Source organism: Pinus tabuliformis, chromosome 9 (genome assembly GCF_031772625.1).
Source record: "Pinus tabuliformis cultivar Carrire ecotype Pingquan chromosome 9, CPIR1, whole genome shotgun sequence".
NCBI lineage: Eukaryota > Viridiplantae > Streptophyta > Pinopsida > Pinales > Pinaceae > Pinus > Pinus tabuliformis.
In genome coordinates, this window is record NC_142307.1 from 1,052,093,154 (window position 1) to 1,052,108,131 (window position 14,978).

Genomic DNA, 14,978 nt, shown 5'->3' on the forward strand with positions numbered 1-14,978 from the left:
TGTGCAGCTTAAATTTCAAAGTCCAAATATTTTCATTGTCCTTCATTGACATGCAAAATATGGTAAAGACTAACTGTGATTGCCTTTCACTCATTGGAAAGCTCCAGAAGGCTTTGAAGTGTTTCAGCTCCAACTTTCTGGTTCAATCATGAGAAATAATTGTTCCTTCACTCCAATCTTCTTTACTTTTAAAATTTCCATCAAACCGCAAATGAAACGATAATGTAATAAAGAGAAGAACTTACATTAACTTTCGCATTTCGTTCATGTAGAGTCTGTTTGGCTGAACTTAATTCTCTCTCCAAGCCTTGATTTTCAATGCACTCAGCTTCTACTTTTATTCTTAGCTCCACAATTTCTTGTAGATAGGATTGTGACATGGTGTCAAGCTCATCTTGATGCCTTTTCTGTTCAGCTTGTAGTTCTTTCTGTCCATTTCCAAATGTTGGCTGACTTAGAAAAACTAAAGAAGAAAATTACTTCATAATTTTATAGAAAATAAAATAGAAAAGTTAATCAGAAATTTCTGCCAATATTTGCATTACTCAGCCAAGAACAATCATCAAACACCAATTGGAAAAATGTGGAATTGTCATTAGAGAAGCATAAGGGTTCCTATATTTTCATATATGTAAGCCACATAGACTACTAAACCTTTTTATCTACCCAAGTTATGTGTCTAATGTCCATGTACTAGCCAATTTTATTGGAACCTAACCAGTGACTGAACTGGGAACTGGTTGGAACCGGTAAACAATACCAAACCAAAAAATCAGTCAACAGAAAACACATAAAATATTCAATTTTTAAAGAAAAACATATATATTCATGTGCATCCATATGAATCCAAACCATTTATGCACAAATAATAAAAAATTATCATTTATATAGCATGTAAGGGTGCACATAACCAAAATAGCATCGAGTGCAATCCATCTCTGAACCAAAAATACATCAACAAACAGGGTCTAGATGGCCTCTAGCATCCAAAAGAAATTCATGCTACAACAAATACTTATCTATCTTCAAAATGATTGCCTATATTTGGATCTTTGTCATCAATATCAACCTCTAAGCATTAAAATAAGATAGAAAAAACATAGCATGTCAAGTCAAGATTTTGTTTGAGTGATGGGTACTTATTTAGTAGGGTCATGAGAGAAGAGATCGACAACCAATGCTAGTAATATCAAGGTACATAAAGCGTTGGGTGCTCTTGATTAACTACTAGCTCCATAACCTTGTACTTGACACAATCCGATGGAAACGATGCAATCCCCCCATCTTGAAATCTTGAAACACTGTTAAGTCTGCTGGATTTTGAATGAGATTTAAAATTCTACTTTCTCCATATGAAATCCAATGACGCCAGAACCTCTCTCAAACATTCTAAATCATTTCATGGTAATGCTAAAAATTTAAGTAACTTTTACTTTTAAAATTTAACATTACCAGCAATTGCATAGCAATATTGTTAGTTTTTATGGTATGTTCTATGCTTGCAACAATTACTTCAATGTCTTGTTAGCCCAATAACAATTCCACTTCAGATTCTAATACCAATTACTTAGTATTTACTTTAGATCATCATTGACAGTAATTCTAAATAGAACATCATCAACAATCCTCTCTCAAACATTCTAAGTCATTTCATGGTAATGTTGAAAATTTAAGTAACTTTTACTTTAAAAATTGAACATTACCATCAACTGCATAGCAATATTGTTAGTTTTTATGGTATGTTTTATGCTTGCAACAATTACTTCAATGTCTTGTTAGCCCAATAACAATTCACTTCAGATTCTAATACCAATCACTTAGTATTTACTTTTATATTATCACTGACAATAATTGTAGATAGAACTTCATCAACAATATGCACAAAACGATAAGCTAAGACAATGAACACAAAGATTTAGGCTAATGCCAGGGTAAAACCCCACAAGGGGGAAAACCCAACCAATCCTTCCTATTGATAAGTATCAAATGTTCAGCAGAGAGAGAAGATCCAATTTAGTACAACGATGACAAAGTCAAAGTCAAGACTTTGACCATCCAAAGAAAGATAACCAACCAGAATCCAATGCCAAAATAAGAAGCCCAATCTGATCTGTCAAAGTCTGCAATTCTGAAATTGTCAACAGCCGTCAATGTGCCCTACAAGTCAAGTCAACCTTAGTCAAACAACCTCCAAAGAACTCGGTCAAAGCAGAGAGGAACTCAGCCTCTTGAACAGGTTAAAATCAACCCAAAACAGTGAGAAAATTGGTCAAACTTTGGTCAATGCTTCTACAGTCAGTTTGCAGTTCAACCTGCGGTCAACATTGGTCAACCTGCCTAGAATACCTGGTCTGTGTGCCAATAGTTGCAGCCTAGTGAAACAAAATTTTCCCAAGCCAAAACGCAGTCAAACAGTCCCAAATTCTCCTTGGTCAATGCTGGTAAAAGTTGGTTGAATCTGAAAGTCAATGTAGAAATCAAACTACCCAGTAAACCCTTCACACATGTGGAGAAGAAGCTGCCTCAGATGGTGTACAAACCAATCAGAAGATGAGAGAGAAGTTGATGTCATGAAGTGTCAAAATGAGGAGGACTTATGTTATATTTAAAGTGATCAACGTGGCGGCAAAAAGGGTTTGTTGGACATTGGATAAACCAATGCTCCCCGTGTGTTTCGCGACATGGACTAACCACCTCTCTTGGATCCTTATCTCTGACGATCTGATTGTTGACTAACACCTGTGGATTTTGGGCTAACGAGAATCATGATTTCCAACAAGTGGTATCAAAGCTGGTCACAAGCTCAATACACACCCAGCTCGTGTTGAGGGGGAGAGTATTGGACATTGCATAAACCAACGCTCCCCGTGTGTTTCACAACATTGACTAACCGCCTCTCGTGGATCCTTATCTTGGGCGATCTAATCATTGACTAACACCTGCGGGTTTTGGTCTAATGGCAATCGTGATTCCCAACAAGGTCATGCCTCTTGATCAAGGGAGTTGACTTGTGGAGATGAGGAATGTTACCCACCATTTTGTAGGTGATATCCCTAGAAGAAAAAATTTCTCCAAGATGATCCTCAGCCGGCAGCCGACATCCCCTTGCAACCACTAACTAGGTCGTTGTGCCATTTCTCTGCCACTTGAGCCAGCCATGTGGTCCCTCACCCATCTGTCATATATGTTTGAAGGTGTGTAATATTCCTAATTAGCCATGGCTAATTGGAATATTCGATTTTGCTTAATTTTTGCCTTCTTTAGTTATTTATGAATAAAAAAGTGAGGGAAAGGGGACATGACTCACTTTTAAAATAAAGTCACTTCCTAGTAGCACAACGTTGTGACTTAAAGGGGGCCAAAAGGGAGACGCAGAAATGGAGCCCACGCACACACTTGAAGGCACTGCACAGTAGGGAAGAAACACGTGGCAAGAGAGGGACTGCGTTGGTGAAGGTGGGCCTTGGAATTGAGAGAGGCAAAGGCTATAAAGGAGAAAGGAGCTTCCTCATTTTGGCATTCAGTTATGTTCATTTGAGCTAGTCATTTCGACTTAGAGCACGTTGGCTATTTAGCTAGTCTGCAGCACTGTTTAGTGCATTGAGTGTCTCTGTTCGGAGATCTCACCCTTAGCCCTTGGGGACTTCGAGTGCCTACTCGGGCAAGGTATTTCCATCAGCGTTTTGGCAGTAGTTTCATCAACATTTCTGGCAGGAGGATTGAGCATCTTGGAGGACTGCGCAACACTGAGAGGGATGACACAATTCTTTCTAGTAGGAGTTCTGGCTTGAGGGTTTGCAGTAGGATTTGTGCTGGGAGATTGAGCAGGGGATCAGCCCTTGCATATTGGAGGGTTTTGGCAGAGGTTTCAGGCAGATTTCTGGAGGATTTCATTCAGTGGCAGCGCAAAGCCTGGAGAGACTATGCAGAACCCTAAGCGGGTGATTTTCGGGGGTCCGCCATTCCAGGAAAGCTTTCTAGGTTTCTCTGGGTTTCTTGGGTAGAGTCCGATTCTAGAGTTTCAGCCTTTTCTAAGGAGGGGAATAGCCCCAAATCCTCATTCGACTTCCAGCAGCAGCAACAGCACGACAATTTTCCAGCAGCTAGGACACAGATCAGTGTGAGGCCATTCCTTTGCTATTCTGAGTGTATTTCTTCACTTGCCTTGTGCAAGTCGAGGTGCCATCTTCCTGATCACCTGCTGTACTCATTCTACTCAGTATAATAACATGGCTTAGCATTTCTTGAGTATTTGTTTACGTTCATGTATACAATTGTTGTTTGTTGCATTATCGTTATTTCATTTCTGTGAGTTTTCCGGCTATTACACCACATGTATGTTTTCTGGTTGGGGTTTGCTGGTATTTGAGAAATATTCCTGGAAAGGGATATTACAGTGGTATCAGAGCATAGATCTGGCTCAGCCTGTGGAGCTAGCAATCTATGACACCGGGGGAAAAACCCTACATCTGTTATAGAGGTAGGAGATACAGAGACACTGGGTGTAGGTTGGAGAATACCTACGGAGAGGGAGATTGTGTTATGGTGGTGGACGCAGAACAGGAGGAGCCTGTGGTGGACGCAAGACAGGAAGGGCCTGTGGTGGACGCAGAGCAGAAGGATCCGATGGTAGACGAGGATGGGAAGAGATTTGCGGATATGCTCCTCAATTCAGTGCAGGATCTGTCGAGGTAGATTGAGGTGATGGGGCAGAGATTCATGGCAGTAGAGGCCAGACAACGTGAGAGCCCACAGGTTTTTCAGATTGGTGAGGGATCAGGTGCATCCCATTATTTTCCAGAGCAGCGTGATACGGCGCAGCAAGTGGCCTCACGTGCCCCTACACGCTCTACCATGCCCACCTTCTTAGGAGCAGACACGGGGGCCGGAGCCCAGCAGGAAGCAGAGCCCGGTCATATGGGAGATTATTTTGTAGAGTACCAGACCTATGGGCAGGAGTTCAGCGATGCTCTTTCATTCAAAGACTTTGTTCAGCTCCAGCGGGATAGTAGACCCCGCGACCATCACAGAGGATAGCGGCATTATCATGATGGTGACACCCACCGTGCAGCTAGTAGATTCCACTTGCCTACGTTTGATGGCTCATCAAACAGTTCGGCAAAATCTTGGGTGCAGAAGCTGGACATCTATTTCCAGCTTAACCAGATGTCGGAGACAGAGGCCATCAAGGTGGCGACATTACATTTGGATGGTGAGGCTCAGGATTGGTGGTTTCATGGGATGGTTACACTTGGACACTCCACAGTGACGACATATTCCGAGTTCACCAGGAGATTGATGGAGCGATTTGATCGGAGGGATCCAGAGCAGCATTTTGTTGCGTTGACGAGGCTCAAACAGACAAGGAGCCCAGAGACCTACATTGCAGATTTCTTGAGGGTCTCAGTGATGGTGCCAGATCTATCCACGGCACGGAGAATCTATATGTATGTTGAGGGGTTATCAGAGCCACTTCAAGGTTTAGTCCGATCCACTAGACCAGCCACACTCCAGGATGCCATTAGCAGGACCCGGGATTTACAGGATGTCTTACCCAGGACCCGGACACCTTACCCCCAGAGACAGACTTTTCAGTCTAAGGGGAATGACGTGAGGATTCCGCCCCTAAAGGGGAAACCAAGACGAGCGCAGATTGATGATGATGCGAGGAGGGAGCTGAAGAAGAAGCGGTTGTGCTTCACCTGCCAGGAGCAGTGGGCACCAGGGCATAGATGTGCTGCTAGCAAAGCACATTTTATTGAGGTCTTCTCCGAGAGTAGTGGGGAAGAGGATGATGAGGATGATGTGGAGGCCGAAGATAGTCATGCTGTGCAGGGACCTTTGCCACCTCCACCAGCAGCAGGCGGTGCATCTTTTGCACCTACCGGAGGGGCCCTTGCAACATTGCGAGGAGTTCCCAAGTATTTGATGTTGCATGTACGGGGGACAGTACGTGGCCAGCGAGTATCGGTTTTGGTTGACAGTGGGGCAACCCACAACTTCATCGATGCACAGATGGTTGAGCGGAGAGGTATACAGACGGAGAGCTTCGGTGGGTTTTCAGTTTTGGTCCCAGGAGATCAGACCATGATGTGTGCCCTTTATGTTCTAGAGCTATCAGTGACGATGGGCACCTATACACTGACTGACCACTTTTTTGTGGTCAATATTCCGGACACCAACATTATACTGGGTGTTCAGTGGCTTATCAGTCTAGGGAAGGTCACAACAGATTGGAAGACCCTAGAGATGGAGTGGGATGATGAGAAGATAGGGAGGCATGAGAAGATACGAGGTCCGCACACATATCCGCCTCAGACTGTTTCGGCTCATCGGATGGAGGCAGTCTTCCGGAAGGGAGACATAGAGTGGGCAGTGGAGCTGCGTGCATCAAAGGCAGGGACTACAGGGCAGACGGTATATCCGGAGATACAATCCATCCTTGACCGGCATGCCATAGTGTTTGGGGAGATTCCGTCGGGACAGCCACTAGACCGGGGGTTTGAGCACACCATCGAACTTGAGCAGGGCATACAAGCAGTGATTACCACCCCCTATAGGCACCCCAAGGCCTATCGGGATGAGATTGAGCAGGCTATCCAGGAGTTGCTGGCTCTTGGGCACATTCGGCCGAGCACGAGTCCTTTCGCTTCTTCCGTGGTGTTGGTGAAGAAGAAGGACAGCACATTGAGGATGTTCATTGACTACAGGGCCGTGAACAAGAAGACACTGAAGAACAGGTACCCCATACCCAGGATCGACGAGTTGATGGATGAGTTGGGAGGAGCGCGGTTCTTCTCAAAGATTGATTTGAGATCTGGGTACCATCAGATTCGCGTGAGGGAGCAGGACATTCCCAAGACCGCCTTCAGGTGTCACTATGGGCACTTTGAGTTCTTGGTGATGCCCAACGCCCCCGCCACATTTCAGTCCTGCGTGAATCACATCTTCCGCTATCGCTTGAGGAAGTTCGTGTTGGTATTCTTTGATGACATTCTCATTTACAGCAGGACTTGGGAGGAGCATCTCCAGCACATTGAGACAGTGTTGCGTATCTTGCAGGAGCAGCAGTTCTATGCCAAACTCTCCAAGTGTGAGTTTGGGTTGACAGAGATGTTGTATTTGGGGCACATCATAGGGGTGGACGGAGTGAGAGTCCACAAGGAGAAGATCAGGGCCATTAGAGAGTGGTCGGAGCCAAGGAACGTGACAGAACTACGGGGGTTCATTGGCATTTGTACTTACTACCGGAAGTTCGTCAAGAGTTTCTCACAGCTTGCTGCATCCCTCACAGATTTGACGAGGAAGGGGGCTTTCAGTTGGTCAGATACAGCGCAGCAAGCCTTTGACAGGCTCAAGGAGGTTATGAGCAGCTGCCCAGTGCTTGCATTGCCAAATTTCATGCAGTAGTTTGTTTTGGAATGTGACGGGTCGGGAGAGGGGATCGGCGCAGTATTGATGCAGGGAGGTCACCCTATAGCCAATGAGAGCTGGAAGCTCCTTCCGCACGAGAGGTTGTATTCTATATACGACAAGGAGATGCTAGCCATCATGCATGCATTGGCCAAGTTCTGGCAGTATTTAGTGGGTAACAGGTTTAGGGTGAGGACTGATCACAATAGCCTCAGATTCTTTTTGGAGCAGAAGCAACTACAAGAGAGGCAGCAGAAGTGGATCAGCAAGATCCAAGCATATGACTTTGACATCGAATATGTCAAGGGTAACAAGAACGTGGTAGCAGATGCTCTTTCACGTAGACCAGCCACATTGTCTCTTATGAGCTTGGACACAGACTGGAGGGCTCGACTCTTAGTAGAGTACTCCAAGGACAGGTTTGCATGTGAGGTTTTGGATGGGCAGGTGGCGGATGACAGGTACAGGGTGGTCGATGAGATCATCTACTACAGGGATCGGATCTTCTTGACTGAGGGATCTCAGCTCAAGAAGAAGATACTCCAGGCATCACATGATTCACCATTGGCCAGCCATCAGGGGTTTACCAAAACCTACAGGGCCATTAGAGAGAGGTTCTCATGGAAGGGCCTCAAGGAGGACGTACTCCAACATATCCGGGAGTGCGACGTTTGCCAAAGGAACAAGGGGAGATGAGCTATCCCGCGGGTTTATTGCAGCCTCTTCCAATTCTGGAGGGAAAATGGGAGAGCATTTCGATGGACTTCATCACAGGGTTGCCCACAGTATAGGGCAAGGATTGATTTGTCAACGAGAAAAGTATAAGAGGAGGCTTGAGGGTCACTTGGAGAACACCGAATTGATCAAGAATTCGATTTTATAGGGCAAGGCTTGCGAAGGAAATCGAAGGAGTGATCAGAGTCGCAGCTGAGGGGTAGTGAATGCAGTAGCAAAGAGGCAGAGTATTGGGAGCATTAGCGCAGAATCCGGGGGAGGGTTAATGCAGAGCCAGCTAGAGGCCACACAAAAGCAGCCAAAGGCCACGCAGAGGCAGTCAGGAGCTGCGCAGAGCTTGAGGAGGGCCAACGTGGGTGACGCAGAGCCTCCATAGGCTAACACAAAGCCCCGAGAGGCTGACGCTGGGCCAGAGAGGTTGACGCAAACCCTAGAGGCTGATGCTGGGAGATTTCGTGGGGCAGATTGGGGTTGATATCTGTCTCCGACTGATAGGTACTACTGTCGAGGGCATTCTCTGTTGGGTGAGCCATTTCTGGCACCCAGATTGTATTCTAAAACTGCTTAATAATAAAACCCTCAGATAGCTGCACCAGTTTTCCCGCATTGGGTTTTTCCAGGGACATTAGTCCAAAAATAACGGTGTCACTTGTGTGCTTGTTTTTCCTTCAGTTGATGATCTGTATGTGTTGAGATTGTACTTGTATTTATTTTCAATATTTACATGGTAAATAACTTGTTAATTAATAGAACAAGTAGGAAGAAATAAATCAGAAAGTACAAGAAGGATTTCTAATGAGTTAAAATTAGAAATTCCAACATGGTATCAGAGCGTGGTTGCAGATCACATGATAACTGAGGGTATCAGCCGATTAGAGTAGCAGCAGCAAAAACAACTATCCCGAGTGACAAAAGTTGTTCATAACGGAAAAGCAGCAAGGAAGGGGTGACGCAGTGCCTGCGTCATTAGTTCGAGCCGGGAAGAGGATCAGCGCAGTGGCAGAGAGGAGCAGACCTGACCTACGCAATGCCTAGTCATCTTTCTCAGTGAGGAAGGATTGACGCCCGTGGTCAGGAGGTGCGGATTTTGCTGGTGCCAGGATTTCACAGAGCCTAGAAGCTCTAACCTTCAGTTTGCTGGGGTATAGGAGGCTGTGGGAAAGTTGCGAAGTGAAGCTAGTGGGGTACTGTGGTCAGAACAGTGCCTAATAGGGCAAGACCAAGGAGGAGGGAGTTGCTGCCAAGGATTTCTAGCCAAGAAACCCGAATCAGTGGTGTAGTTGCACTAACAATCGGAGTGGGGGCATCTCGACATTGGCAGAGGGGTTTCTAGCAGGGAAATCAAGGCTCAGAGGGAATCACACAGAGAACTTCCAGGAGGAAAGTAGAGAGACTCGGAAGAGTCAGAAGAGGAGCAACGAAATGGCAGTGAACGAGGTAAAAGATCAGGAAAAGTTGGACAGAGCCTCAAACTTTGTAGTCTAGAAGGCCAGGTTCTTGTCCGTTCTAGACAAGAATCGTCTCAAGCACTTCGCCTTGAACACGATAGTAGTCCCAGTCGACCTGGATGAGAACAAAAAGTATCAGGAGGTAATGACGAGGGCCAAGAGCATCATCCTTGACGGGGTCAAGGACCATGTAGTAGCACATCTTGCCGAAAAGGACACGACAAATGCAATGTGGGAGGCCCTGACGAAATTGTATCAGCATACTTCCGTGCAGAGGAAGATGCTACTGGGAAATCAGCTATGGTCATATCAGATGCAGAAGGGAGAACAAATAGACACCTTCCTCGAGTCGATTGAAGGAGATCCGGGATGAGCTAACTTCCATTGGGGCCACGCCGGATGAGGAGATGATGGTGAGGACCGCATTGAACGAGGATTGGGAGGTATTTGTCCAGAGCATACTGGGCAGATCGACCCTTCCAGATTGGGAGGAACTGTGGGCAGCGCTTCATCAAGAAGAGATCAGAAGGCTAAACAAGGCTGGAAGCAACGGAAAGGGGGTCAGAATCAAGAAGGAAGAAGAGGATGTTGCCCTAGCATCTGAGGGAAAGCAGGAGAAACGGAAGAAGGACCTCTACAAGGTCAAATGCTTCCACTGTGGGGAACTGGGTCACTATGCGAGCCAGTGTCTGAGGAAGAAGAGCAAGGCAGAGGCTTCTGAGACGAACACTGCGCCAACAAGGGCAGAGAAAGAAGTGAAGACAGATGATGACTGTGCCATGAGTGCTCATGCGCCTCGAGAGAAGACGTGGGGAGACATCGAGCCATAGTCAGACGGACTACAGGGGATGAGGGGCAGGATCCTCAAGGTACCCTGCCTCTTGGATTAGACCTTTCTACGGGAGCCCCGAAGAGGAGTAGCAGTACTAGCGAATGTCAGTAAAGATAGATGCGGATGGAGTGACAAAGGGAGCTACAGTGCAGGATTCCCAGGACAACGTGGGGCAGCAGTGTTGTTAAGTTATGGTATGTTCTATGCTTATAACAGTTTACTTCTTTTTCTTATTATATTCCAACGATTAGCAATCACATGTACATAAAGTAAAGTGCAGATAGAACATTAAATGATCGACAGAAAACAAGCCAAGACAAGAGACACAAGATGTGGCGGCTAGCCAGGGACAAACCCCACAATGTGTGGGGAAACCCTTTGATCAAATCTTCTTTTATCTTCAATAATTCAGCAGAGAGAAATAGTACAATAAATCTGATTCATATCAGCAGTAGCAAACCCTAGATCAGTAGCATCAGCATTAGGGGCTTCATTATCAAACTAGGGCAGACCATATCTCACAAACCGACAGTCGGATTGACTTCATTCCACCACCAAAAGTTTCGGCTTCCAGAGGAGGTTCAGATGAACCTACAGCGCAGTTCAGATGAGGAGATCTTCTAGGCCACGCAAGTCAATCTTTACTTCTGCAGTTGCAGCTTCAGTTTCAGCAGTTTCCGGCTTCAAACTAGGGCAGTGGATATCTTGCAAACCGTTCGTCGGATTGACTTCATTCCACCACCAAAAGTTGTGGCTTTCAAAGGAGGTTCAGATGAACCTACAGCGAAGTTCCAAAGAGGAGATCTTCTAGGCCACGCAAGTCAATCTTTACTTCTGCAGTTGCAGCTTCAGTTTCAGCAGTTTCCGGCTTCAAACTAGGGCAGTGGATATCTTGCAAACCGTTCGTCGGATTGACTTCATTCCACCACCAAAAGTTGCGGCTTTTAAAGGAGGTTCAGATGAACCTACAGCGCAGTTCCAAAGAGGAGATCTTCTAGGCCACGCAAGTCAATCTTTACTTCTGCAGTTGCAGCTTCAAATTCAACAGCTTCCGGCTTCACATGTGTGAGAGAGAGAGACCCATTTCAGCGCAGTAGAGAAGAGACTCATATTTGCGCAGTAGAGAGAGAGAGATGTGATGAGATGAGTCAAAATGAGGAAAATTCCTCTTATATTTATACACAACGTTGGTGGGTGAATAGATGCGACTGTTGGGCTTCAAAGCCTACATGAGTTGTAGGTCGGCTTGATAATAATTCCATAATCAAAATAAATTCATATCTCCATGAATACTTATCGCAATTGGATGATCTTTATATCAATCCTACACCTCTCGACGAGAGGAATCTAATAAAAATATTATTAGCCATGAATAAGATGACCCACATGAAGTTTTGCCCTGGTTGCTAATTTTAACACTCCCTCTCAACCATGGAGAACTTCATCTGCAATCTGTCTATCGGTCGTTACTATTCCTCCATCAAATGCATTGCCTTGTACAGCCTGACCCTTGCCCTGCTCTGCTCTATTTTGCCTGTTCTGCTTTGTCTTGTTCTGCCCTGCACTGATCTGTATTGTTTTGTTCTGTTCTGCTCTGCTCTTGCATTGTCCTGTTCTACTCTGCTTTTGTCCGAATTATGAAGAAGAAGAAATGATCGAGGATGTATCATACTGACTCAAAGTCAGTCTCAGAGTATGTACCACTGGTCCCAGACCAGTCTCAACCAACCCAAAGTCAGCATCATAGTGAGTACAACTCCAATGGTCCCAGACCAATATCATCCTCCACTGACTCAAAGTCAGTCTCAAAGTATGTACCACTAATCCCAGACCAGTCTCAACCGACCCGAAGTCAGCGTCATAGTATGGTACAACTCCTACCACTGGTCCTAGACCAGTATCATTGATCCTAGATCAATGGAGGTCATCCTAGCGTAGGGAGTACGGTAGTTACAACGATGCGTCCATCGGTACTACTATGGTCCCTAACTTCATTTCCCTGTTCATTGATCAGATGAGAGGTACTTCCCATGAGTCCCAGACTGCATGGGTAGATGCCTCGACAAGAGAACTAATCAATCCTGTCCTCACAGGAGAACACATCAATCCTGCTACAATTGCCATGGACAACACATCAATCCAGGCCTCACAGGAGAACACATCAATCCTGCTACAATTGCCATGGAGAACACATCAATCCAGGGCGCCATGGAGAACACATCAATCCAGGCTTCACAGGAGAACACATCAATCCTGCTACAATCGCCATGGAGTACACATCAATCCAGGCCTCACAGGAGAACTAATCATCCTACTACACAGGAGAGCGAATCATCCTGTTCCACAAGAGAGCGAATCATCTTGTCCCACAAGAGAGCGAATCATCTTGTTCCAGTGTGCACCACCAGGGGAGGGTGAGTCACCCTGTGGTCGTATGTTGCTCCAGTAATAACCACAAGCCCTCAGAGCTCCCAGAGCTCAATGTATGCAACATGCAGGACCCTTGTACAAGGGTTTCTTACCGACTCCAAGTCGTTTGGGAAAATCACAGATTAGATCTTTCCTCGGGGCTTTGACAAGGTGTATCAACCTGTACATCATCTTAATGCAATGGAGCCTCCTTGCTCATCAACTTACCATATCTAAGATGATGTCTATCTGCTGGAGCAATCAACGAATACGGGTGTTGACCACTACTGGTCAACTACCCATGCAGTACACCTCCTTCCTGTTGGCAGAGAAGGATAGCTCCTGAGCGACATGTCCGTGCCAGCCTACAGTCATCGACAGCTTGATCATTTTTGTTGTAAACCCAGTCTGCATGTTTGAAATGTAAATAATCTAAGCAGATCAGAGTCATGTATGTAAAGTTGCCTAGGTGGACCTAACTTTCTAATGACGATTTGCGTCCCGGGAGGTTTTTAGTCTCACCGATCCATGGATCGGCAGAGTTTTCCTTCAAACCCAACCCCAAAGCCGGGATGCATTTCGTCATTAGGACTTTAGGAGAATCCTAGCGTGTTACTCTGCTAGATTATAGTTGTGTCGCAGATCTGGGTGGTCTATGAGGGTCTATGTTAAAGTGGATTCATCCCTTTGAGATGTAAATTGTAAAAATTGTAAAAAAATCATGATGAAATGTGTCTTGAGGGTTGAAAATGTTGTAAATCCCCTCATGAGTCCTAGGTCCTAGGTGCTAGGTGATGATTCCAACGGCTGGGTTTGATGATCCGTCTTAAAATAAATTTAAAATTTTTTTTTAATGAATAAAAATAAAAAATTCATATATAAAAAATAAAAAATTAAAAAATTAAAAAAAATTAAAAAAAAAAAAATTTTGAAAAATAAAAAATAATAAAAAATAGAAAGCATAAAGCAAAAACCCTAAGCAATAAAATAATAATATTTTTGTGGATCACCCAAAACTAGCCGTTGGGATCATTTCCTTTATGTAGGGTCTTAGGGTCATTTTTAGTTTATCTGATCTGTGAGTCTGTACTGAAAGCTCTCTCTTGTAAACTGATTTCTGATTAATAAAAAGACTTTGGGGTTCAAACTGGCTGGTGTTGCTCTCTGGAACTGCTGTGAGGTGTCTGAATTTCTGCATATTTCAATTTTCAACAGTTAAAATAGCTGAGTTTTTTCAGAGCATTGTGAGTACAGGTATCTTGCTCACGTGCTAGGGTCTGAATGCTGTAGGGTTTCTGGAAAATGGCAGGTATCTCCATTTTCTCTTGAAATCTAGCAGCATCTCTTGCCCTTGTTTGCTGATGCTTGCTTGAGGTGTGCAGGAAACTTTTTGGTGAAGGTTATTTGTGGGCGTTTGGGGAAGTTCTGGGCTGAGCCAGCCGACTCCCACAAGCTGTTCTGTGCAGAGCCCAGCTGTTTGTGCCCTGGGTTAATCTTTTAGGGTTTATTTCCTGTTTTACATGAGGGATTTTCTTTATTTCACAGTAAAGTTCAAATGTTTGATATCTTGAAAATGTTACTGCAGTCATTGTCAAATCTAGCTGTACCAGAGCTGTAAATTTTTGTGACTTTGCGTGAATTTTGGAGGGTTTTACTGCAAAATTTTGTATATCTCCCAGATTTTGTTCTCTTCTTGCAGCTTACAGTTAAAGTCAGGAAAAGGGGCTGTTTACCCACGCGTCTCAACAACTGCTATTGACATCGATCACTGCATATCTGTATACATTCTGACGTGTGAGCTTCAGAAAACACTTAAAAGAAACGCAGGGGATCTTCAGGTGACATAATTTCTTCAAGTCATTATATGCCATCATCTCCAGGTAACCTCGAAATCAACCTCGAAATCTTTCAAAGTTGCCCAGGTAAAATCGTTTCCATTCTTTCACGCAGGTAGAACATGAAAATTGAATTTCGTTTGGGCATACGTGTCGCATCTTTTTGACTGTGTGCTTTCTTTTTCCTGCATCTGAATTTTCTGATGAAGCCGTCTGTGGATTTCCCTTAAGACCTTTGCGTGGGCATTATTTTTATTGCAGTTCTGATCTGTAGCGTATCTAGACAGCAACAGAGAGCGTTTCTGA

The 14,978-nt window shown here is 44.7% G+C and overlaps 1 protein-coding gene across 3 annotated transcripts in view; it reads right to left on the minus strand.

Annotated features, from left to right (window-relative positions):
- Positions 1 to 14,978, minus strand: part of LOC149152303 (kinesin-like protein KIN-UB) — a 515,820-nt gene that overhangs the window by 408,272 nt on the left and 92,570 nt on the right. For all 3 annotated transcript variants that reach the window (XM_089446071.1, XM_089446070.1, XM_089446069.1), the window contains exon 11: positions 246 to 428. In XM_089446071.1, coding sequence (XP_089302197.1) covers positions 246 to 428 — 183 coding nt within the window. The remainder of the gene's footprint in view (positions 1 to 245; positions 429 to 14,978) is intronic.